The 26,234-nt window shown below is 42.6% G+C and overlaps 3 protein-coding genes across 8 annotated transcripts; 1 reads left to right on the forward strand and 2 right to left on the reverse strand.

Moving 5' to 3' along the window:
• Window positions 1–8,583: 8,583 nt before the first annotated feature.
• Window positions 8,584–13,207, reverse strand: LOC105450522 (WD repeat-containing protein 87). Of its 5 annotated transcripts, none has more exons than XM_011690412.1 (3): window positions 12,528–13,207; window positions 10,385–10,549; window positions 8,584–10,165 (listed from the first exon to the last, which is right to left on the reverse strand). In XM_011690412.1, exons 2-3 carry the CDS (start codon window positions 10,526–10,528, stop codon window positions 9,809–9,811), a joined length of 501 nt encoding a protein of 166 aa, XP_011688714.1. In that variant the 5' UTR covers window positions 10,529–10,549; window positions 12,528–13,207; the 3' UTR covers window positions 8,584–9,808. The 5 variants fall into 5 exon arrangements, with proteins under 5 accessions (XP_011688714.1, XP_011688710.1, XP_011688713.1 ...); XM_011690408.1 differs by having other exon boundaries at window positions 10,385–10,583; XM_011690411.1 differs by lacking the exon at window positions 12,528–13,207 and adding an exon at window positions 11,629–11,770 and having other exon boundaries at window positions 10,385–10,583.
• An 8-nt stretch (window positions 13,208–13,215) lies between these two features.
• Window positions 13,216–16,931, reverse strand: LOC105450523 (ubiquitin carboxyl-terminal hydrolase 1). The gene is made up of 7 exons (XM_011690413.1): window positions 16,653–16,931; window positions 16,208–16,387; window positions 15,830–16,068; window positions 15,488–15,717; window positions 14,873–15,414; window positions 14,495–14,687; window positions 13,216–14,329 (listed from the first exon to the last, which is right to left on the reverse strand). The coding sequence occupies exons 2-7, from the start codon at window positions 16,374–16,376 to the stop codon at window positions 13,774–13,776; spliced, it is 1,929 nt and encodes a 642-aa protein (XP_011688715.1). The 5' UTR covers window positions 16,377–16,387; window positions 16,653–16,931; the 3' UTR covers window positions 13,216–13,773.
• Window positions 16,932–18,857: 1,926 nt separating this feature from the next.
• On the forward strand, window positions 18,858–25,314 carry LOC105450524 (ras GTPase-activating protein-binding protein 2). 2 transcript variants are annotated; one of them, XM_011690414.1, is made up of 9 exons: window positions 18,858–19,250; window positions 20,889–21,079; window positions 21,524–21,704; window positions 21,781–22,146; window positions 22,368–22,784; window positions 22,871–23,066; window positions 23,425–23,687; window positions 23,769–23,934; window positions 24,015–25,314. In XM_011690414.1, the coding sequence occupies exons 2-9, from the start codon at window positions 20,982–20,984 to the stop codon at window positions 24,155–24,157; spliced, it is 1,830 nt and encodes a 609-aa protein (XP_011688716.1). In that variant the 5' UTR covers window positions 18,858–19,250; window positions 20,889–20,981; the 3' UTR covers window positions 24,158–25,314. The 2 variants fall into 2 exon arrangements, with proteins under 2 accessions (XP_011688716.1, XP_011688717.1); XM_011690415.1 differs by having other exon boundaries at window positions 18,858–18,987.
• Window positions 25,315–26,234: the final 920 nt, after the last annotated feature.

Genomic DNA, 26,234 nt, shown 5'->3' on the forward strand with positions numbered 1-26,234 from the left:
TTTTTTTTACCATTTTTTTTTAATCCTTTGAGGTACAAACGAAAACAAAGGAGGTACAATCAGGTACAAACAAAGTACAAAGGTGCTGTACTAATAATTTTTAATTTTTATAAACTTGGGCGCTAGGTTCACACCGGTATAGATGCCGGGGATCGCGCTGTGAATGAGACACACAGTCTGCCTCATGATGAAGGCTGCAGCCGGAGGAAATTGCGAGTATGCAAGCTATTCGCGATCCGACTTCCATCGTCACAGTCAGACGTCAATGACCAATTCTTTGACGAATTACCGTGCTTTATCACGCATACACATGTCTTTTATGAGATGTCGCAAGTGAATGGCGCAAGAACGTCAATGAATATCAAAACTATTTTTTAGGAACAGGCGCTAGTTTATAATTTATTCACGTTTAATTCATAATAAAATTATGTATATTTCGTTTTTTATGACAATTTTATGACAAACCGCCGATTGTGTAATCTCTGTGAAATCGTCTTTTCATCTTTTCCCCTGTGAATTTTTAACCTCTGTGAATTTAGCACCCACGCCTAAAAAAAAGTTCGACTATATGAGTGCTAATTTATAGCTCATTTTATTACTCTAGTTTATTGCTTCCAAAAATTGCTCCCTTCGCATTCGCAGGAAATTAATATCAAAAGGAAGGATACTGACTTTATGTTACGCTAGCATCCCCATTCTTGAAAAATACATATAGAGTATCATAAAGAAAAAATAGATATACTAAAATTTTTGCTTTAAGATACTGCAAAGAAATATCGAAAATTTTGAATAATTGTAACTTACTATTGTAGCACTCCCGATGATTTTTTTGTAACTTAAACAAATAATTCTAGAAATATTTTCACACCAAAATTAATGCATCAATTAATTGTTTTAATGTACTTTACTCTTGTAAGTGACGCTACGTAGTAATTAATGCAGCTAGTGTCACGTACAAGAGTACAGTACATTAAAACAATTAATTGCTGCATTAATTTTAGTGTTAAAATATTTCTATTAGTTGTTTAAGTTATAAAAAAATTCATCAGAAGTTAAAATATCCCGATCCGGCAACTTCATTGCTCTTTGTTTAAATTAACAAACTGCTAAGAGAGTAGCAAAATTCTCTTAATTATATCACAATTTTAAAAACGTTATTTCTAAATTTATAAAATTCGATTATGGTAACAATTTATCTAACATTAAATAAATTAAAGTTTGAATTTAATCGATAAGATACTTATAAAATTAAAGTTTTAAGTTTTAATTAAAAATTGAATTCTATAACAAAATATTTATTTAAGGTAAATTTAAGACAGCAAATTGTATTATTTGGAATACAAATCTAACAATATTTATTTAATAATATATAACTAAAAAATCAACCGGATTTTGAGAGATATCATATACCTAGGGACTCGTGTTTTCAATACAAATAGTACCCGTGGAAATGCAGTGTACAGACGCACCCATGTATAATTTTCTTCTCGAAACGCTATCCATTAACCTCTCAGCAAGAATGATGATTTAATTAGAAATATGTCACGATAGCTTTACACACGGAAAATCGATAGATGCCAGGAACCGTCGCGAATGACATATGCAAACTCCGCGATAAATGCAGTCGAAGGAAATTGCACGTATGTATACGCGGCGCTTTCGATACATGACGTATTTGGAGCGGACTAATTCAAATAGTATTCGCTAATGAAATGTTCAGACACGACTCCCTTTTCTTGAATATATCTATGCAATTACCGACAATACAAGAGGCTTTCTTTCATCAATAGATTCTTTGCAGTTTACTCGAGAGATTTTTTCTGAATTCCTAAGTTAATCACATACGTTTTAAATTAAAATTCTATGAAAATAAAACCTATGTAAAATTATTTTTTTTTTTTAATTTCTAATGTTACTTGCCTTAGTGATCAGAGTTACAAAAATATAACTTTAAGCTACAAGTTTTATTCACGTAAAAAAAAAGAACTAATTTTTAGATACCAGCTTATAAATAACAAGAATCTAGTCAATATATGTTTTCTTTTACGTGAAAATTTGACTAAAATTACATATTAATAAAACGCCGAGTTAAACATGCGGCTCACACAAAGTTTTATTTCAATAGGAAAATTAAAGCGAATTTTAATGTATCGTTTTTCTCGAAACAAACTAATACCAAAGCCGTAAATTTAATTAAAAAAACGCCGAACTGATATCAAATTACAGTATAAATGTTTCGAAACGTAACTTTAATCCTCTAGAGAATCGTAGTCGTTTATTTGACGTATTCAAATAGCCATTACGAATTTAATATCTACATCGTACCCGGCCGGTTTCGTTTTCACGCCAAATTGCATTATGACAGGGTGTGAATTGCGGATTTTTCCATTCCTATTGTACGAGGGAGTATATATGTGACGTAGGAAGATACAAGCGTTTGCGAACGAAACGATGTGCAATTTCACACGTGGAACATCGCGTGTTTATGCTATTTATGAATTCTACCGGGACTGAAATTCGCAGTGAAACGCGACGCGCGTCGGACGCCCCGAGGTTTTACGTGAAAAATACGCGTATCCAGTGGCATTGATGTAATACACTGACGATATCGAGATTTCATCGGCGAAACACGGCGAGAAAAAAAAACAAGCGTGCGTTTATTGAAAAATCAATACGCGCCACTCTCGCAAAAACCGGGAAGAGATTTATCGCTTGATGGAGGGAGGATTTTTTGTAAGGAAAAAGAAACGCGCGATCTATGCGCAAAATACGAGCTAATTATCGTTAATGGCTCACAGAATGAGAATTCTGTTCCCCTATAATAGAAAGCTAAAAGAAGTCATTCCGAAGTTCTTGCACAGTAAAAAATAATTTCTATACTGCATAAAGCAAATAATTTTTAAAGAGTGTCCCACGATTATTATATAATGCCTTGGAAGCGTATTCTGGAAATTAATTATATCGAAAGTCCTGATAAAAAAGAAAATATAGTTTCTGAATTATGTAAACAATAATCGCGCAACAAAATTCGCATGTTTATTTTCAACTTTTTTAAGGGAAAAAGGGACAAAAATTTTTGTTCTTTCTCCACCTACGTTCTCCTACGAAAATTATGAAAAATACAATACTATCATGCCACATATGCATAATTTACACTATTGAATAGAAATTGATAAATTTTCGTATAAATTTTTAAAATGTCACGGTCTCATCGAATTTTAAAATGTTCCTATTAATTTTTGAAATATTATCGATCTATCGAGGGATGTAGCTATTGTTAGCCGTCATTCGTCGGACTCTTTGCATGCAATTTGCATGACGAGCATGATATAAAATGGAATTCAAATGGGATACAAAGAGAAACTACCGCGATTTGAAGAACGATTCAAAAGGGCGCCAAGCAAATTGGTTCAATTATATACGCGAACAATTATACGCTATTCGATTGCATCGCGGATCGAAAAATAGTTTGCATGTAGCCGATCTTCGTTAAAATTAGGTTTTTCACAAACCGCTGACCACTAAAAATGCGTACCACTAAAAATTGATCTACCTAAAATAATATATTGTATAAATGGGATATTTTATTGTTAGAAATAGAAATAATTTCAGCACTATAAAATAATAACGAAAAAAGAGAGTTTTACATTATTAGTTGCGCTCATTGTAAATAAATTTTACAAATTCTGTAATATTTTTTTATTTTGCGCGCAAAGTATTACTTTCTCAAAGTCAATGAGTTTACTAAACATAGCGATTAAATAATTAAAAAAAAATATTAGCAAACATATGGAACGAAAAATAATTGTATGAACGATGTATCGTGGTTATCTAAACATTCTGCCATTATTATAGTAAGAAATACTTAAGTCCTATTATTACAATCTTATCAAGAAGTCTACAATGTACCTTTCGATAATAATCACTTTACGGGGGCAAGTTCATTGTAGTTGTCATAGTCTAACTTTCTACATTGAACATCCTGGCAAGTAGGTCTCGACTGCAATTTGTCCAAGCGAAGTTGACAGTCATTAACCCGAAAGCAAAGTTTTATTCTCTATTTACAAGCTCCTCCGCGGGAAGCTCAATCCACGTGGCACCTTTTATCTTCGGAGCGAAATAAGAGCTTGTCGAAGGAAACCGGCGCCGCAGACAAACAGTCGGAGAATTCATCCCTCGGACAAGCTTCACGAGAGTGTATTCGCGACGACCCCCGTCGCGAACCGAAATAGATTCCGCGATGGAGCTTTTGCGCATCGATAATGTCATAACGCACGGTCAGAGTTCAACGGTCATCGACCTTCGACGTCGCGCCGTCGGTCACCTGACGACCGTGTGCAGCCTCTTTATTGTATGCACGTAGGTAGGCGAGTATAACAACAAGTTCTAGACGCACAAAGCCCCGTCCGTCGAATCGTTGAACCTGCCATGCCGTGACGACGCATAACGCTGTGCGAACGTTTGCTGCGCGGACTCGATGCAGCTGCAGCGCCGACGCTCGTGCATTGTACTCGACTACCTGCGCGTACCGTGTTTATCCCATGGCGCACGATCCCATGGATCACGCAGGTGAGTGTCACGTTATTCTTCAGGCGAATAAAAACGGGTATTTTCTTGCGGAAAAGATTCGGCGCGGCTTTCCGGCCGCCGCGACAGATACCCAATTTGAATTAACCCTAGGTCACCATTGTTATATTTAGTTACCTTCCCCGCTACACCCGGAAAAGAGGGATCTATAACTTCGTCACGCTATACCTCTAAAATGAAAGGACATTTTTTTAGCTCAACACGTGTGTGAAATCGATATCTCAGAATTTAACAAAGACAGATAAACAAAAATCAAATAAAAACATTTCAGTAATACATTCAAGTAAAAATGGATTTTAAAAAATGTAATTTCAGAAATAATTGAGACCAATTTTTTCTTCTTCAGTAAATTCCATGCTACAGGTGTATTAGAGGTAAAAATCATTGAAAGCGTGAAAGGATTGAAATTTAAAAAAAATCGATATGCAAAATTGGTCTTACGTTATTACTTCTCAATGGGTACTTGACCTCCTCGAATGCATTCTATCGAATTGTCTCTGTTAATTGTGACAATAGCAATATCGAGAACGTTATCGATCTATTACGCCAATTAATTAAATATTAAAATTAAATATTACGTCAGAATGCACTAAAGGTCTATTTTCGTGAGTTCGTACTCAATAAAAAGTGTATGCAAATTTTACATAGAAAACGTAGATCGGTAAGCGCGTTGGGTCGCTTTTGGGGATATTACAGTTGAAAATCTCTCCGAGCCGGTAATACAATCTTGATCTTCGATTGAAACATGACCTCGCGAAATCGACTTTCGCCGCGCGAAAAGGATATATCCGCGTCGTGAGAATCGAAAGCGCCGCGAGATAAGTCTCGTCCTTTTCCTGCAGGAGAAACACGGTCACGCGGAGGAGTCCTTGACCTTCTCGAACGACGTTTTGTTAACCGTTTCTAAGTTGAGATTCTGCGTCGAGATCGTCAAAAGACACGCAAGCCTCATCGATCGCGAGCCTCCTCGGTATAAGTTAGATATATGTATGTTTGCGCCGCGCGTGCAGTAACAGCATTCGCAATGCATCATGTGCAAAAGAGATTGACTTTGTTATTATTCAATCCCCTTATTTTATCCTCTCCCCCCCCCCCCCCCAATGTCATGTCCATCCCCTACGAAATTTACAGTACATTTTTAGAACGAAACATATTGCCGGTGCTCGTACCAGTTTCCTGAACACGCAAACGGCGTTAATGAAATCGGCAATTTAAATTTTTATTACGTACTTATATCTGGCTGTATAATAAAAGAAAAGAAAAAAATAGAAAGATATTTTTGCTCAGCCATTTCAGGGTGCAGAATTCCTACGTTATTCGTTAGGAATGTAAAAAAATTTACATGTGTTCAAATAATTTTAGCTACAAAGAGAAGGAGGGTGGGGACGGAAGGGGGTGGAAGAGGTTGCAATTGCAAACACACGGGAGCCGCGTCCGCGCCGGCGCGACTTTGATCTCTCTCGCGTGTCATCACTCGCCAAAAACTCGCGGAAATGCGGGGCGAGGAATGCGCCCCGCGCGGCACAGGTCCCCGACAATTCGAGCAACGCATTTAAATTGCGAGACGCACAGGTGCTCTTAAAGGTCCCTCGCCGGGATGGATTTAAGTCGCCGCGTCGATTCGCGAAACTCGTCTCTCGTTATTAATAGTCCCCCCCTCCCCCCCGCCCCGAGGAGCCCTGAATCAAAATAGAATTAGAGCGATGGAACAGGGGAGCACCTTCCGCGTTTACCTCAGCCCCTGACAAAAGAGATCGCGACGGGTGGTGTCGGACGATGCCGTCGAAAAAGCTCGACGGGCGGAGTTGAGTTGACGAGTTTCGCGAGTTACGAGGGGGAGACAGGGGGGGGGGAAGTGAAGGAGACTACATTTCAGCACTTACTTACTTGACGGTGGCGGCGTGTCCTAGCTGGCAGGACGACGCGGAGTCATCGCTGTCGTTGTCGACATTGCTCGCCTCGTTCGCCGTGCGGGGATGCGCCGCGGCATAGCACCCGTCGTTGCCGGTGCCCTCCGGACTCGCGACGAGTCTGTATGACATAGGACGGACGCCCCGTGCACCTCACGAGAACGCGACGACGCGCCGTACGCCGGTCGGCATCGCCGCTGGCGCGCGCGGGGACGACGACGCCGCCGCCGCCGCGGATTATCGACACGGCCCGGGGTCTCTCTCGCACTCGATTCGCGCCACGCAACACAAACGACGGACGGACCGACACGCGGGGACGCGACGCTCGCCGTCGTCCAACCCCGTGGATGCGGGTCGCGCGCTGCGCTGCGCCTATACGTCCCGCTACCGAGCACCAATTACGCGTACGCGACGCGAGTCCGCCGACGCCGGCACACCGAACGCCATCTTGCTGACGTCGCCGTGGCGACATGCGCACTGCGCAACGCCGTTTCGTACCGCCGTCGCCATCTAGCGGCGACCGCGGTCAACTACCTGCGCCACGGAGGTCGGTAACGTCGATAACAGCGCAGCGCGCGAATGAACACGTAAGTCTGAAAAAAAATATTCTTCTAAAGATATTTTAAAAATATACAGATGTCTTTAAGGTGGTTTTACCGCTGAAAGCCAACTCGATAGTGCGACGTTGTCACATAATCGCGTACGTATACGTACGTATACAGTACGTATACGTACTGTATACAGTCTATGCGAAATGTTTTTATTGAATTATATGCTTGTTTTTATATTGAATTATTAATCATATGGAGGGATTGACTTTTGACTGGGACTTGCACGATAAAACCACCTTAAGACTTTACTAAATATGTCACAAAGGAGTTTTTAAGAATTTCTAAAAAGGTGCAATATCTAAAAATATAATTGTTCTTAATAAAACATATATGTATATCTCTGGAACATACATGCAGCTGTTTGCATTATCGACTGTAATATATTCATCAATAAAACAATTTAACATGATTGAAATACGATTGAAAATATATCATGATTAATCTAATTATAATAAGTTGTATGTACATAAATTAAACCTATAAAAATATTGGCAAAGCATACGTATCACTGTTACGTTGTATTTCTACTGGCAATATTTTTATCGAAATAATTATTACATAACTGCGCAGGACATGATGGTTTTCTCGTTTTTTCTTTATTTATTTTATTTTATTTTACTTTTGACGTACGTTTTATATAATATGTACGCATGCGTGAATGAGAAGAACGAAACAAAATGAGTTCTTTTCTATATACATACCTCTCGATCCCCACTCCTCAATACTCTCATTGTTAGTCTAGATCGATACACTTATGTCTACGACATCGGTGTAAAAACTTCTTCCGGCAAAGCAAAGTTCAATATATGTGTATGATATTTAATTAATCAATAACTATCTATATTAATTAATGTATACCCAGGCGGCAAGTTGAGATAATCTCGGATCTTAAAATGACGATTTTTTCGCGAATTGAATTTTCAAAAATAAACTACTCTACTACGAACGCTTTTATCACATTTTGCATTAAAGCACGTACGTACTTGCCTATATTACGAAATTTTCTTTAAAGAAGAATAATCCGAGGAAAAACCCGGAATACGTTGCATTAAAAATTTGCAGCATAAATCTTAAATCCTCTGCTCTTAAATCCTGCTTTTATAAAGCTTTCCGTCGACTAAGAAAATATAATCTTGTTCTAGTTGGAGACGCGCCAGCAAACGACGCTGTTTTTTTTTTTTAATTAGCCGATAACCTTGACTTTTATCGCGACGGCAAAAGTAAAAGGTGAGAAAAGCATGATGCACCTGCCTGACGTCGAAATCGGAAATAATCGTAGAATTAATTACACGCAGCTGTTGCACGTATACATCGAGCAGGCAGGTTCGAGATAATAATACGTCTACGTTCGAGCAGTCGAAAGGAAGCAAGGCTATTGCGAATCATTGCGACAAGTCATCGGGCCTTTACCAAAACAAATCAATCGTAGAGCAATCAATCGTAAAAGTGATGCGATTAGAAGAAAGAAATGCTCGTTCTCGAATGTCCTAACTACTTATCATTTTATTGATTTTACAATCAAAGTTGTTGCGTGTACGTGTGTGTTGCGCGTGTATACGTTTCGTACGTAATTTATGTTATAATATAAAAACACACAGAGTCAACAAATTGCACGTTGTATACAAATTGTCATACATTGCAATATAATTCTCTTCTATATATATATATAATATTATTCTCTTATACAATTGCGAAAACGTGATCCTCTATAGATCCTATATCTAAAACGTTTCGTAATTAAAATATCCACACGTTTTGAGCGCGAAAAGAGTAAACGTAACGCCGCTAATATATATCGTCCCGCTTGTTCGTCACGACGAGAGATATGATATGTGAGTAAATATCGAAATGCCCATTGCATTAATTATTTACGACTGAGCATCGGTTATGGCAGCGTCGTCGCGCGCAGCTCCGTGACGATTAAGTAAATTGGAGATGTATATTATTAATGCGCACGTAGAGAGAGAATATCGATAAGCGTGACATGTATTAAAAGCGGGTACGAGTCCGTCGAAGTAGACGATTCACGATTTACTCCGCATATCGATCGCGATAATGGCGAAACAAATTCAGTGGCTTAATTAATGATTTGTACGTCTAAACTCTCGTCATTTTCACTCTCGGATTACTGAATGCTGAAAAGTTATCACTTTAATTCCTTATTCATAATATACATGTGTAAGAATAATATTACGTATTTATAATTTCTGCTTTGGAACCGCCACATTTACATGTATGCGCTTACAGCTATTTTTATCTCTCTGTAACTGTAATGCGATCGTCATATAATACACGGGAGATACTTCCTATAGGTATCGATTACATGTAATTTCGTGTAAATCACTCCTCACTCGTAACGATTAATCGAATTGAGATTTGACTTGGATTAAAACTATGTCCTCTCTGTATATTAGCAAAGCGACTAAATTTTCAGATTATCGGTAAAATTGCAATTATTTAAACAATTCCGATTTTCCCGCGCATTCCGAATGTACTGATTGTGAGATGTCTTTTGATCATTTGATTATTACGCGCCTTGATTATTAAATACATGAATATTTAATACAGAATATTTCAAAAATTTATTTGCGAGGGGAGATTCGTTTTTTTCTTGTTTTTACGCAATTGTTTCTTGTGAAGAAACAATTATCTCGTTAGGTTTCGGAATTTAAGGCACTTTCAAGACACAGACAATCGTTGTTACTTTTTCTTCTTCGGTTCGGTATTGAGCTCGATTTTCTTTACCTCTTTCTCACTGCAGTCGCTTTTCTCTTTGTTAATGTCGTTCTTAGAGAGTTCCTCTTCCTCCTCCTCCTCCAGGATTTTCGACTCGAGCTCGTGCTTCTTCAGCTCCTCGTCCAGCAAGGCGTCCCAATCGGACATGTCTTTACCCTCGCGAACTCTATCTAGCTCTCGCTTGAGCATGTCGAGGCATTCCCGCCGTTCCTTCCACTTCTCCGTCATCTCGAGATTCTTCTTCTCGTCGTCGATCTGATCCAACATCTCCGCCCTTTCCTTCTCCTCGCATTCTAGCACGTATTTCTCATAACTTTCCACCTAGAGAATCGTACATTTATAACAATAATTACCTCACGAAACATTAAACTCCCATATTAATTATTTAAAAAAAAAGGGAAAAATTAGATAAATATTTTCGCTAATTTTAATTAATGTTTACATGTCCTTAATATAATGTGTATTGATTTGCTTTTATATGCATCGACTGAGAAAAAAAACATGAGCAATCGAAATTACTGAAGGAAAGATCGAGTTTACCTTATCTTGCAACATTCTTTGAACATCATTTTGCCTTTTTAAATGTTTCGGCAGCCAAAAGCAGGCCTGGATCAGCCGCAAAAATATCCAGACCGCTCCGGCGAGTGCCAGATAGGAGCAAGCGGTAAACACCATGTTCGTCATGTCTACGGTTACTTGTTGGTGCTTCATAATGATAATTAATTTGATTTAAATATTCCTGCAATAAGCACAACAGAGGAAATAATTTATGAAATAACTTTACTTTTGTTTCTGAAAAATGCAGTGACACGAGTGACAATTATTTGAATAACATAAAGATAAAACGATTTTGATGAAAAAAATGCTTGTGCTGTCATTTACCAACTAAATATTTGGTAGTCCCTTAATTTTGCATGAGTCACATATAATTGATTTTACGCAATTTTATTTATTTATACAAAACTTGGAAAAAAAAGGAATCATGTGCTTCGCTCCACAACTTCGGAAAATGCTTGCTTTAGTATCATTCATTAAAAAAGATCCGAGACTCGTTAACTCGGTGACTTTTGTGCAAAACGCGCCATCGATTTTGCGGTCACATAACGCGTGCGATATTCCCTTTTTCCCATGCCTATCGTTCACCCGCGAGTGTGTTGCATAAGTATACCATTCACGAGACAGTGCACTGCGTTCAACTGCGTTGCAGCAGTCGCAGACTCGGAGTAGGCGATTACACGTGGTGATAAGTGACCTACTGCGGGTCTCGCGCCGTGGTGCTTTAAACACATCGCGGAGGGAAAAAAAAAAGAGAGAGAAAAACGTCGAGACCCCGTATATCCCGGCCGCGGCGAAACGCTGGACGTATTTAGGTCGATTCATTTCGATAGCGTCGACGCGAACGGTTCCTCGACGGAAACGGAGATATTTTCGATGACACGTGACGCGGCTTCGCGTAGCAGCGTGCGCGCAGATATGTCACGCCGCGGCATCCGTTTGTCGGTGCCTTCGCGACTGTTGTGTATCGATCACGCCCGTTCGAAACGGAATGCGGATGTATATGATATGCAGCGTGAAAGAAAGCTTGAAATTTCTATTAAAATTTTCACGGAGGACACTTGTATTACCGGAGGGATGATTTACGTATCGTGCCGGTGTCCTTTTAGGCTTCGTTCACGATGGAAATTTTGTCGTTTGCACGATTTATGCATATTTTTTGATTGTGAGAATTGTGTGTTCACGTCAAATATATATACAATTATGTCCTTCAATTTTACTTTACTCACCATAATGATAACGAATTCGATGCTTAATAATTACGGATGAATGTATCTTGGATACGCGTTGTGTGTGTACTCGGAACAATGCAAAGAAGAAAACTCATTAAGAAAGTCCAAACGCAAAATACATAAATGTTTGGAACGTAAAATTTTGAGTATAATTATTAAAATGCAACAAAATTACAATAGATATTGTGAAAAATTTATAATAGGGCTTTAAATAAAACGTGATAAAATTTTATAGCTCTCTCAAATACTTTTCTAAAATATACGAAATTATAAATATAGATATAAATTAATACAGCACTCATTATAGAAGATATAAAGTCTCAATTAAATTTTGAGTATAATTAATGAAATGCAACAAAGTTACAATAGATTCATTGTGAAAAACTTATTTATAATAGCGCTTTAAATAAAACGTAAAATTTTATAGCTCTCTCAAGTACTTTTCTCAAATATACGAAATTATGTATAATAAAATTATATATAATAAATTATATATAAATTTTACCACGTTTTATTTAAAGCCCTATTATAAATTTTTCACAATATCTATTGTAATTATAAATAAATTTTTCACAATGAATCTACTGTAACTTTGTTGCATTTCATTAATTATACTCAAAATTTAATTGAGACTTTATATCTTCTATAATGAGTGCTGTATTCATTTATATTTATAAAATCTCGATTAAATTTTAATAAAAATAAGAAAAGGCATTATTTGTTCAACAAAAACTGTTGGAATACTGTACAACTATCTCCAAATTAATTAACAAACGTTGGGAACAAAACTCAAACCGCAAATTGGCTTCTCATTCGTCGAATGTTTTAATCTAATTAGATCCTCAAGTATAAAAAAACGTGTAATTAAATATTTCTCTATTGTTCTATCCACTTGCCTTTTGCCTTACTCGAGGAGTGTCGACGAGAACATAGCCGTGTAGGAACGTGCTCCACCTAAGAGATACGAACTACTGAATGTATCACGTCTGGAAGTAGTAGGAACTACTATGTGTCCGACTGACAGGTGGAACGTTACTCCACTACTGACCCCCTATGGAAATGATCGATATATGGATGTAGCCACGTATGATTGAGCTGACACTATACAAATATTTCAGCATGTGTGTACACGCGACATTATGAGCCGCCGTATATGCGCATATTCGGCAAGGGAAATTCCGCCGGACCTGCTCCACGAACTGGAACATTAAGCAAGAGTCCGCGGCTGCAACAACAAAAAGAATTTCTTTCCATCGATCGCGCATCGGCAGGTCTCCTCGTTATTACACGACTATATTGTAATTCCGGATTGATTAAACGTCACGCGAGAGACTCTTATTTACGCTAACAGCGGGGAAATTGAATCGTGCCACTTTACGGCGTGTGATCGATTAATATCGGAGAGTGCTCGCGGAACGGATGGACATTCTTAATAAACGACGTTCTAAAATATTCAAGCTACGTCGCCAATGACGTCCATCGGATATAAAGTCGCGTCGCAAGACTTCCTCGGGGTGAAGAGGTGATCGGGTCAGGTGCCTCCATCTCGCGATACGGCACATAGCACACAGTGGTAGACAGGTGTATGTCAAGAATACATAATTATTATTTTTTTTTATTATTTTACAATAAGAGTAACTCAATAATAAAACGTTCCACGTCCCAACTAAGGCTATAGGTTGTCTACGCGCGGAATCACGGCGCTCGATCGCTCCGTCGATTCGTTACGTCGAGCATTCGTTACGCGATGTACGGAGGTCGACTCGGCGTAAGCCGGCCGATCGCCGGGAAATCTAACGTGTATACAACATGACTGGCGACAGACAGTTTTCAATTTTATTCCCTACGAAAATAATACACGCTCGCGTCTCTAAAGCCCGATGCGGCATGTATACAGGAAGAAGAACTCGAGTGGTCTGGAATGTGCGATATACATCACAGTGTGGTCGTTGGAAAATACGAAGGAGGAAGAGGGGGGGGGGGGTGGAGGGGGAGAAGAAGAGAAAGAGGGCGAATACGGGAAGAACGAGGCCCGTTTTTTGTCATCGTGTGCTCGCTGCTGTCCCGCTTGGAGGGATCCTCCAAGCGGAGGCATTTTGATATTGAACCTCCGACGCGCCGGGGAAACGAAAAACAAGCGGCTTACGTCGTCGACCTCACGTAGAACAGGAGATACGGGGTGGCGGAATTCCGCGCGTTGGGCGCCAATTTGTCCTCGAGTTCTCGCTGCGGGATCACGTGTACCGCCTCGTCGTCGCACTCCAGCCAGGTGACGCCCTGCTTATTTCGCCTGATGCCGCAACAGTCCATACTACGGCAGCCGACCCTGTTCACGGGCTGCTCCTTGTTCTCGTTCGCGCTGGGCTTGCTCCTGAAGTACTTGAGTATGCCCGTCGGCTTGTCGGACGACGAGTTCGCGCTCGCGGCACCGACCTGGCTCGAGTTCTGCCGCTTATTGTCGCGATCACATTGGGAGTACTCCGCGTACGCGGGTTCATCGGGTAAACGTGTGTAAGCGACGTAATGCCCGGCGGTCATCGTTGCACCTTGATGCATTATAACCGAGTATAATTTGTACACGTGTCGCGTCTCCGTGCTGCCAGCCGTCGTCCCATGGGTCTCGTCGTTGCTGCACTCCTCGCAGAAGCATTGCAAAGTAAGCGGCGTTGGCATGTGATTATTGATTTTCTCCATCGAACTGAAAAGGTAAATTCAGTTGCAATCGCGCGACGCGGGGGGAAATATCGCGAAAGTCGCTTCGTCGATGTAATACGAATGCAAGGATTCAAAAGCAAAGTTATGTATTGTGCGAATTTCCTTGAAGAAAATTAATACACAATTTTGAAGACCGCACGAGACTTACCCAGCGGCAGTAGAAAATCTCTTCAACTGCAAGACGAGGAGTCTGGGTAAGGAGGGAAAACATACGGCTCTGCGAGCCTCATTGTATCGTAGGCACCGTGCACACCAGTACTTGTCCCTACCCCAAAGCAGTTCACTAGTCACTACAGCGCGTTTGTATACCTCACTGCTATCCACCAATTCACCATCGTCATCTATAAAGGAAAGTCACATTACTATGCATCGTAGATTAACTATATAAAATGTGAAATGTTTACGCTAATAAAAAAATTTTACCGAGACATAAAAACGAATGTCGCACCTGCTTAAATGACAATAACACACTCCTACTCTTTTATCTGTGTGTGTGTGTGTGTGTAAAGAGAAATTAATTACGCACCTTTCTCGTTTGAACAATCGATGTCAATGGGAACGCATATATCGCAGAACGTCTCCTTCCGTTCCGTCACATGTTCGCACTCGAGACATGTCGTGCGCAATAGGCTGACACCCTCAAAATCCTCTGAGATGAAACATTTCTTGCTCTCCGGCTTACGTATTCCTATGTCGCCGTTGCTCTCAAACTCTGCGTGACCGTTCTCGTACAGCCTCGCGGATCCTCCTACGCCGTTCGCGTTTGGCTGCGCGACAGACACCGAATTCCCTTTGCTCGTGATCTTCTTCTTCTTCCTAGACTTGCGAATGCTCCTCTTGGATGACCCGGAGGCACTGCTGTAACCGCTCTCCGACTGTGCGTCCGACCGGTCCGACGTCGAGTGATTCGTGATAAATTCGGTTGGAAAACCGCCGTTGCTCTGGCCGAATTGGCTCTCTCGGTGTCTGACAAGTAATTGGAAAGTCTCCCTGATGTTGTCGAGCAAGCAGACCAGAAGCTCATGAGCGTCCTGCTGCTGATTTCCCTCAAAGATCGGATTTACTTCTCTGTAACAAAATCAATATGAGGACAATGCCAACGCAAGACACGTGTACGACATTTTAACAACGGTGTACACACCTAAGAGCTTGTAAAAAGGCATCCGGTTGGTACGGTTCGCTGTTCTCTCTCATCTCCGATGCTCGTAGCGCCATAAAAAGCTCGTGTAATCTCTCAGTGGCTATTTGAATACGTGGTTTATTGGCCTCTGCTGTCGATCCAGCTAATGCCAGTAGATCTTTACTGCTCCAGCTACGACTACTGCTCGATGTTAGCGATACACCGGTTCTACCTAATGAGGAAGATTTGGCCTGCACGAAAAAAGGTTGATAATAATTTAAAACTCGGACGCATATCGTACACATATACATAAAAAAAATATTTCTTTTTAGAACAAATCAATCTGTTTATGTGGTTACTTACTTTTGTCTGAAGTTGCTTGTCATTTAGGTTAGACAAATCAGTGGCTAGATGATGTAAATTGTGCAGAAAGGAAGGCGCGAATCTTAAAGTATATAATACACTATTGAGGAAGCAGGTATTTCCCAGATTGCATAAAGTGGCTATCTTCAATCCTTCCGTATTGGCACCAGACATGTCGTAATTTCCATCCTGGTGATTGCTCAGCTGATTTCGATAGCCATTCAACATTTTGCTTGTACCTTCATAAAAATCATTGTTACGCGATCAAAAATGTGCCTCATTAAGGTTATACATTGATCGCCAATGCAATAAGGTGTCGTTACAAATAAATGAGAGAGAGAGAGAGAGAGAGAGAGAGAGAGAGAGAGGCATACGTACTAAATGAAAAATCCGTTCTATCCAGAAGGCCCCCTCTCGTGGAAGTAGGAGGGGGCTGCGGGACGACGATGGGAATTGCACGTCCGCGACCTGACAGGGACAGGCAGAACTTCTTTCTGGGAGGAACCGAGCGTTTATCTGCGTCTTCCTCCGTTTCTAATACTGTCATCTTCTGTCAACCTAGAACCACGTTACCATGTCCTACGTGCCGTAGCGTCGAACAGACGGACGGGGAACGCGGGCTTTTTTTTTTTTTTTTCACGTGCGCGAGCTTTCCCGTCCGTCCGAGTCCGGCATACGCTATCGGTTCCCTCGGCTTCGCGTGAACCACTCGCTGGCGGAGAGACCGACGGACGGACGAACGAAGCGGTCGCGGGTCGACCGCGTCCTCTCGCGCGCGAGTCGCGTCGCGCGGGGCCAAGTGTCAAAACTGCGTTCTACTCACGTGTGATCGAGTGGAGAAGTCATGGAACGCGCGAACTGGCTCGTTTGTTACAACGTCGCCAACACGCGAGCCGGTTCCTGCGCTCAAGGGTAATCACGGAAACGCCTGACCGGGCTCGCCGCGAGCTCTACATGATCACCCTGAACATGATCACCCAGCGTATCCCGTATCATCGGCAAATCCGCCTCGGGCTCACGCGCTCACACGCCGCTCGCTGACTCGTCCCCGAGACAGTGGACACCTTCGCGCGACGACGCAACCATGGCGCCGCGGGGAAACTCTCGCACGGGTTGAGGGGGGGGGGAGAGGAGGGGAGACTTGCACCGTCGAGAGAACGCAGAAACGTGCGCCCGTCAGCGCTCCAAGCAGATACGAAGCAAAGTAGACTGCTCCGATTGTTCCAAATCGCGGAGTCTGCCGGATACTGCGAATTGCTGCGATTCGATTCTATATCGGTCTATCCATCTCTCTGCCTCCTCGTTGAGATTATTCCTCCGAGGCTCGCGAAAATAAACAACGCGTTTAAATCAAGGTATAGAGGAGCCAGCTAAGAATGCGTGAGCACATAAAAAGAGACAGAAAACGAGTCGCCCATCTGCATCCTTGTTCAATTGCGCATGCGAGAAAAAGATAAAAGATGGATGTACCCTTCGCTCTTCCATTTTCTTTCTCTTTCTATCAGCTCACGGTTCCAGTCAAAGGCGCCGCCAGGTCTCCCCTACTCTATGTATATAAACTCTTTGGTTTAAATACGTGAAGCTATATTATAAATGAGATATTCGTTTGTCGAAGTATAGATATGTGATCACGGAATCCGAAAGCCGATGAGTAAGTGACGCGGATTGTCCGAGTTTCGCGACTGAAACTGAAAGAAATAACTCTGACGCAATTCTCTACGACATATATCTACTTCAAATATATATTTTCCGTGTGATTCAGATACGCGTCCTGTGATTATTTCATATGACTATAATGCAGTATATAGATAACAGAACTAAACTAGCCAATTGCGTCCCGTTTAGTACGAACAGACGTGCGCACCGCATTGCTCGCTTCTGATTGGACAACGTGGAAGTCACGACTTTGTCCAGATTGTATATACGCTCTGTCTTTCTGACGACATTTAAGGGCCTATCCAGACAAATTTGCATAGCTGCCTAATCATATGCATAAAGAAAATTATCGAATCGCATTTCTATTACAAGAACACACGTAAAATGCGATATATTGGATTGATTTTCTTTATGCATATAGTTATGCAAGTTTGTCTGGATATGCTACTTTATATTAGCGTGACTGTTTAGCAATTAGTTTATTTTTTTGTTTATTTTCTTACCGATGGTTCGAGCAATGTAATTTGAAGCAATTGAATTTAATAGTCACGATGTATAATAAACACCTAGATGCGATGCCTCGCAATTTCTAAATCATTCTAGATACTTCTAGATACATAAGTCCTGAAACATAATACGTGTGATAAGCCTTAAGCCTTAAGAAATTGACCAATCATAAAAGATTATTCCCTTCACATTAGATTATGATTGGTCCATTTCTTAAGGCTGAAGGCTTCTCAAGTCGGTTCTACATTAGTTGCAAGCCGATCGCAAGCTTGTTGCGACAGCCAATCTGAAGCTTGCATTTTGAAATCAATGCTTCGGATTGGCTGTCGTAACAAGCTTGCAATCGGCTTGCAACTAAGGGCGAATTCACATCTTGACAGAAAAGCAGAAGCCAATCAGAATTCGCGTTGGTAGTCAATAGTTTTTACTTTCTGCTTTTTTTGCTACCAGTTCTGATTGGCTTCTGCTTTTCTGTCAAGGTGTGAATTCGCCCTAATGTAGAACCGGCTTTACATCTATTGTGCTTCGGGACTAAGAAATCTGTGATCTGCCTGAAACGCAGTTAAAGTTCAAGAGAAAGACTTAATGATTGCTTCTTTACGTTTTTTTCGACAGCTTCCTGTTTTACCGAAACAACTGCACGAGCTGCAAGTCTGCAACACACGTGCAAAGGCGAAGAAATTAATTGTCATTCGAAAAGCCGCGTTTTCATTCGACGACCCGTCGAGGCAGGAGGAGGTGACGCGTGCGCGGCAACTCGGCAAGTGCTCGGGCCGAGCGAGCGGAATAACATCACTTTGGGCCAATCGGCATCGGCGTTTCGCGCTTTCCGCTTTCCAACACCGGCGCTCGGGTTGCTTCCGGTACTGCCGGATTGATGCGCCCCGTCTGTATCTGAACGACGCCTCCGTGTGTCCGCCAGTTCCTCCTGGCGCTGCTCTGCGCGCATTTGCTGACACACAGTGCCGCCGATACCACTTACACACACAGTACAAGTAAGCCGCGTACAGCCCGACGAAATATATACATACGAAACACCGCGAACTGTTTTTATAATTAAATACCACACGAAACCGCGGGCTCCTGTGTCTGTGGCGTTCGCACGATCGCTCGAGGGCATCAAACCAATCCTCGCGGAAACCGTTCGCGACACACCGTCGGCTTCCCGCGCGATAAAGCAGCCGCTGCCGGTCCGTGCCGAGGTGCCCCCCCAAGGAGCTGCGTCCCCGTGCCCGCACGCGAGAGCGCCTGAAATCAGGTAAGGCCCACCCCCGCGCCCTGCTGTTGCCACCGCCGCCGCCGTCGTCGTTGTCGGTCCGCGGAGGTATCGCCCGTTCGTCGAGATCGCTCCCTCGAGCTCCGTAGCACGAGGCGAGAACGCACGCCTTCGCACGGTGGAATCGCGTCCCCGCGGGCTAGCTGCCGTGACGGGAGGGAGGAGGAGGAGGAGGAGGGGGGTGGGGGGGATCCCGACCTCGCCGCCCGTCCGACGGGCCTCTCGACGCCGCGTCTCGTTCGCGTTGGCGTGTTCCCGTGCCAGGGCATCGGGGAAACATCGCCATGCTTGCGCGAGCGACCGGGCGCGACCGCGCGCTCTCTCTTTCTCTCTCTCTCTCTCTTTATCTCCCTCTCCCATCGCATCCGCGCTCTCGTCTCGGCGTGCTCTCTCTCGCGCCTCGCGATCCTCTCGTCCCTTTTTTGTTTCGCCCTGCTCCGCGGATGGGGACGCGCGAAGAAACGGATCCCTCCGTTTCGAGGTTTGACGAGACACGTGCTTGTGCGGAATACAGCCGAGTCCAGAGCGCGGTCGGGAACGTGGAGGAAGAGAGAGAGGAGAGAGACAAAGAAAGAGGACCTCTTGGTGGTGAAGGGGGAAGAGAGGAGAGGTGGTGGCATGCGAAAATTTTGCCATGCGCTTCGCCGAGCTACGCGCGTCGCCAATCCCTTTGTGTTCGCCGCACGCCGTATCGCTCCGATTACCTATTTGCGCGCCGCGTAACGGGACGGGGATTTCGGGAGCCTTCGCGATTAATCCCACGCCGAGGCTGCCGTCGGGAGGGAAACGGATTCGGGAGCCCCAGGGGCATGTGTCCCCATGGATACCCACCTCTACCTGCCGGGGGGTAAAACGCGACCGCGTGTGTGCATGCCTCGAGTTCGAACAGCTCGAAGACTCTGCGGTCGCCGCGTGGAAAATCCCGCAATTTTTCGCCGCCGCGCGGAAGTAATTCTTAGCACAGTAGTACAGGCACCGAATTAATCGGCCAGTCAATTTGAAATCCGACCAGACGCGGAATTATAAAATGTCAATGAGTTACAACGCATTTATATTGTACACCGTGAATTATAATACATATACACATACATAATGAATGTGTGCGTGTGCGTGCGTTTAATATACTCTCAAAATGTCTGCGACGGAAATGTTCCAAGACGATGAAACTTGGCGCTTGAGTTCTTTCGTATTGACACACACAATATTCATTTTTATGTCGAAAAATTATGTACACATACGTGATAAATAAATTTTTGTTGAAAAAATTTTATGAATTTTTTATTTCTGAAAATTCATATGCATAACGAAAAATATTTGTATTTAATTGTAATGATAAGAACAACTTTATATTCTGAGAGGGATTTTATTTGAGTAGTTGATTATTATTTGCTCGATTTTATAAATTAATAATGTTAATATTATAATTAATATTATACACGTTCTGAATTATTCTATCGAGTTACATTGATGCGCAAGAAAAACTATGATATATTTATAAATATTGTATTACAAATTGTTTAATGCCCTACTCGCAGATTCAATAATTTTCTTTTTATTTTATAATTTATTGATTATATCATGATGCTCTCTCTCTAACAAATGTATTTCTCTTTGTTTCAGATATCTGCCTTAATAATTTTAAGATTTTACATTTGAACGTTTAGTTTACTGTTCCCAGCGAAAGAATATTCTAGAAGATTAAAAAATAAGAAAATGGTCATGGAGGCATCTCCTTCTCCACAAAGTGTCGGTCGCGAGTTCGTCCGACAGTATTATACGTTGCTGAATCAGGCGCCTGCCCATCTCCACAGGTGTGATGTTATCTAAGCTCTCTATATCTTTTTTTCAATTTAATCTACACTTATAACTTTCCTATCTGCTGCAACAAGCTCAAATTTTATTTCGAGGAATAATGACAATTTAACGATAATAATAAACAGTCGTTGATGTCTCGCCAAAGTCACTGTTACACATAGGTCTCCTTAAATGTTTTCCTTCATAATATTTGGAGTTTTTTGTTTTGACTATGTAAAACGCGTCGCGCTAGTCATGTACGTTGGCGAGTTTGTATTTCATCCTCTTATAAACTTAATTTTATATAATGTAGAATGAAGGTCACGATCGAATCCGCGATCTACCAACTACGCTGTCGATCGCTTTTACACGAATCCACGCGTTATTCCCCCTCTCCCCCCCTCCTCTCCCGTCGAAGAATATTTTAAACACGTAACAATTATTACAAATATTACGATTAGGTTCTACAATCAGCATTCTTCCTTCGTGCACGGCGGATTGGACTCTAATCGAGAGTGTACCCCGGCAATCGGTCAAAAACAAATACATCAGAAGATCCAACAACTGAACTTTCGTGATTGCCATGCCAAAATAAGCCAAGTCGATTCTCAGCTTACTCTTGAAAATGGAGTTGTTGTCCAGGTAAATTACTTGGACTTTACGCAAGAATTATTACCGAATATATAATTACGTGTATTTATCTCCGATTATTGCGTAGGTATCCGGTGAACTGTCTAACGCTGGTCAACCGATGCGTCGGTTCACTCAGACCTTTGTATTGGCTGTGCAAGCACCTAAAACTTACTACGTGCACAATGATATCTTCCGCTATCAAGACTTGATATTTCCGGATGAGGATGAGGCTGACGTGAGTGCCGGAGATAGCGGTGAGAGTGGCGAGAGAGAGGTGGAGGAAATCGGCCGATCTGAACCCGAGGAAGATGAACATCAGACTCAAGCGCAGCAACTGTCGGCTCCTACTCAATCCGCTGAACAGCAAGCTCAACCACCTCTCATTCCGACTCAGCAACCTCCGCTGCAGCAACAGCAGCCGATGTATTACGCTGCGCCACCGCAACCCCATGTTAGTATTACAAACATGACGAATTATCATTGCAGTCGAAAAATTAAGTGTTGTTTGAGAGTTGCTTAATATTTTATATGTAATGTACAACAGTTTTTTTTTCTGTTCAGCTTCGATTTAAATTTGTAAAGAATTAAATTCGCCCGATTTCATGATTTTGTTTAATAATATGATTCTATTTGTAATTCTCTATTTTTTGTTCGTTTGTTTTTATCGGTTAGGTTCATCCGGTTATACAACAAGTGTTGAACGGAACGGTGCACGAGGAGGTGATCAATCAGCAGGCGCCACAGCAGCAGCAACAACCGCCGCCACCGCCTCCGGCGCAGCAACATCCATATATAGCTGAGCAAACCGCTCAGTCTCAATTCGTGCAGGAGGCAGAGCTGAGCAATGGCGAGCAGCCGCAGCAGCAGAGCGAGAGCGAGCCGCAGGCTCAGGCGGAGGAGAGGAACGAGCAGCCCGAGACAGAGGCATTTACTGCATCCGCGCAGGAGACCGAACCTGAACATCAGGTGTCTAGCGCGGCTGTGAACAGCAGTGGACCCAAGACGTACGCTACCTTGGTAAAATCTTTCCCCACTGGTGTCACTACGGGTGCTACCAGCCCACAAGCTCCAAAGTTATCCATGTCTCCGGTGAGTCCCTTTTTTGCGCAGTCATGATGATTTGTCATGAATTTGCAATGAAGAAGAGGACGAATAAATTTTCTTTCTCTTTGCAGCCACCAATGACGAATCTACGTTTGGACGACAGATCGCCATTGCATCCTGCAAACAACGGACCGACGTCTATGTCTGTGTCCAATAATGTATCTGCAGTTCAGCAACAGGCGCATCGAGTGGGCGGAAATCAGCCGCCGCAACAACAACAGCATCCTCAGCAGCAGCGCGTTCCAAGAGGGGGATTAGTGCAAAGAGGTAAAATGTACTGGGAACTAAGGGGACTAATACAGAGGGGACGAGATAAATAAAAATAAGATGAACGAATGAATTTAGAAGCCAATTAATGCAGAGTATAAACTTTCATATTTAAAATAATGGGGATACATTTTTTTCAAACGCACAATCCTATCAGTCTTGATTATTTTTGTGTTAATTTCTAATTTATTTTAATTTTTTATTTTTTAATAGGGCATTGTTTTACAGAGGGTTTTACATATTGTTTTACATATTGTTACATATATCTTATTTTTATATATCTTATTTTATATATCTCTCATTTTTTATTTTTTAAAAATAGGTGCTTTATATTGCTACATATGATAATATATCTTAGATGGAGAACGTCGTGGCACAAGACCGGGACAATACAGCGACGCTCATCAACTTTTCCTGGGCAACTTACCACACAATGCCTCCGAGAATGATTTGCGCCAAGTATTCGAGCGTTACGGTAGAGTCGCTGAGTTACGTGTACACAGTAAATCGAACGACAGATGCAAAGGTCCGCAAGGTGGCAACAACACCGCTCGAGTACCTAATTATGGATTTATCACGTTCGAGGATCAACAGGTTGTGACTAAGGTGTTAAATTCTCTGGTAAGTTCATCTTCTATACCTATATATCGGCTCGTTTAATAAAGATGGTACTTGTTGCTCTCATTACGATCGTTACTTCAGCCTATCTATTATCCTGACGAGAGTGGACAAAAGTTAAATGTAGAGGAAAAGAAGGTGCGACCCAGGCCCATGTTAGACGGTAGTGGCGGCAGATTGAACTCCGGCGACGGCGGTATGCGCTCCATGGGCGGCCAACAGCAGCAACAGCAGCAGCAACGTGGACCAGGTAATTTCCGGACTATATTCTCCAAATTATTGATTAGAATTGTTGTTTTATTTACTGATTCGTTATTGACTTGATATCAGGTGGACCCGGAGGCGTGATGAGAGGTGGACAGCATGGCGCACGAGGTGGCCGTGGAGGTTTTTCACGGGGCGGCGACGGCGGTAGGGGTGGCATGCGACAGCCAGGCAATCCGAGCAATCCCGGCTACCAAAACCGTCGCTAATACCGGCCACATTACGCAACAGTCGCAAGATCCCCTTCTAATTTCGTCTATTGAATAAAGTCACCGGTATCACGCATTCGCCATCTTCATTTCGAGAAGCGGAATCCAGGACTATTTCGTATGTCGCACGACCTCATCACTGACGCCAGTCTCATAAATGCTTAAAACGTCGCTCGCAACAACGCGTTCGTCAAGCAGCAGCAACAACCGACATTAGCTGACGTAGCTCAAAAAGAAAGTCGTACGAAACATGAGCTCGAACATGAATGGCGTGCCAATCGAAATCTCGAGCGAGGACCGAACGAGGATATCGCACTTCTCGCGCGAGACTTTGAGCTCCAGTGGTGTAGTGTATCTACAAATCATCGGTCAGGCAAGCGAGGATCATTGGTTCGAATTCGTCCTTCGTACATCGACAATCGGGCAATCCCCGTAGGACTTTGCGACGCGAAAGTACTCACAACGCAGTCATAGACACATGTATACATACACGTACACGTGTGCAGCCGTGCGACAGGTCCGAGAAGAGCTTACAGGAGAACGTTGTCGGAGTGTGGCAAATTTTAGTGCAAATGGAAAAAAAAGGCAGCGGAACGTGATCTGAAATCGGGGAAATTGTGTCGGAACTCTTTGTACTAAGGCGGTTTCAGAGTAGTGCGCAACATTCGTCACTCCGCGCGTTTCCTCCGGCTCGCCAGATCGCAGGACGAAAAGGCAGCGGAGCGAATTCCGGTGCATGCACACCCACGTAACCAAGCGAGGGGCGATCAAGCGAAATCGAAGCGAAAGAAGGGACGACGGAACGTCGCTGTGACATGCGTAAATCTCTTGTACGCTTTCGAGTCGACTCATCAACCGCTGACGAAAACGTCCCGTTGCCCGCCTCCAAGAAGCCAGCGTAGGTAGCAATCGCACAGAACGAATCCCTACGACGAAACGAACTACAGGATCCCAAGACTGTGTCCCGGTTGCACGCGACAGAAGAAGAAAAAAAACGAAGAGGAAAGGCGACAGTTTTCTTTTCTTCTACGATCTTCTCCTTTATTTATATTGCCGATCATCGATTGACCGGTATCGATCGTAGAACAGGACAATGCTTTTAGACTGCAGCAACTGGTCTCGCCGTTTTTCCCCCTCGCTCCATCCGCATACAAGCATACAAATCCTGGCCTCGTCTCGTTGCAGTTTCGGAACTTTTTGTTCGTGCCTACCTTATTCCTGGTCTCACCTTCCTTCCTCTATCCTTTTTCTTTTAGAAACAATTACATTCTCCTAACACCTTTCTACGCTGCTCTGTCATCTCTTGTGGACTCTTTCTATTCTAGCATCTACCTCCTCCCCCTTTCCCCCTCCCTCACATACACAACTTTATTACTTTCGTTTAGGTGAAGTTAGTAAGGATCGCGCACGCGCATGGTCTGACGTGTTGTATCGCCCGATCGCTATAAATTATCAGTTGCGTGGCAGCGTTTTTACGAGGGTCAATAATGTCTTCTGGTAATCGCAGAGCTCACCACTACGCTGAGCATTAAATGTGAACCATAATTGGCACAGAGTGCGGAAATGCGTCCCGACGTAGCGACAACGCAGAACATTTTCGCGCTATGCAAGCCATTGCAGGAGCAACATCCTTTTCGAAACACGACGCACCAATTTCTCTCTGGACAATATTATCTGTTCGCATTTCTTGAAGAAATATAATTAATATACCGCGGACTGCTTAGGGCATGAAGCGAAACGAGAGTTCTAGTCAGTGACAACGCTCACAAGCAATGCGCGAGTTGGGTCCTGCGATTATTAGAGATTGGGCGATGCGTCTCTCCTGGCCTATCAGCCTCATTCCTTTACGAAGCTAACCGAATTTTGAAAGCGAAACGGTCTCTGAAATTCACGCGGCACAGTCGCAAAAAGTATAACGTCGAACAAATTTTTAATTTGCTTTTACATTTTTGAGAAAAGAAAGAACATTAAAAATTTGTACTTGACGATAAAGTAGTGAGAAAAAGAAAGAAACAGAGAAAGAGAGAGAGTGTGTGTGTGTGTGTGTGTGTGTGAGTGAAAACGAGAGAGCATGAGA

The sequence above is a fragment of the Wasmannia auropunctata genome, unplaced genomic scaffold (assembly GCF_000956235.1).
Source record: "Wasmannia auropunctata unplaced genomic scaffold, wasmannia.A_1.0 LD336060.1, whole genome shotgun sequence".
Taxonomy (NCBI): Eukaryota; Metazoa; Arthropoda; class Insecta; order Hymenoptera; family Formicidae; genus Wasmannia; species Wasmannia auropunctata.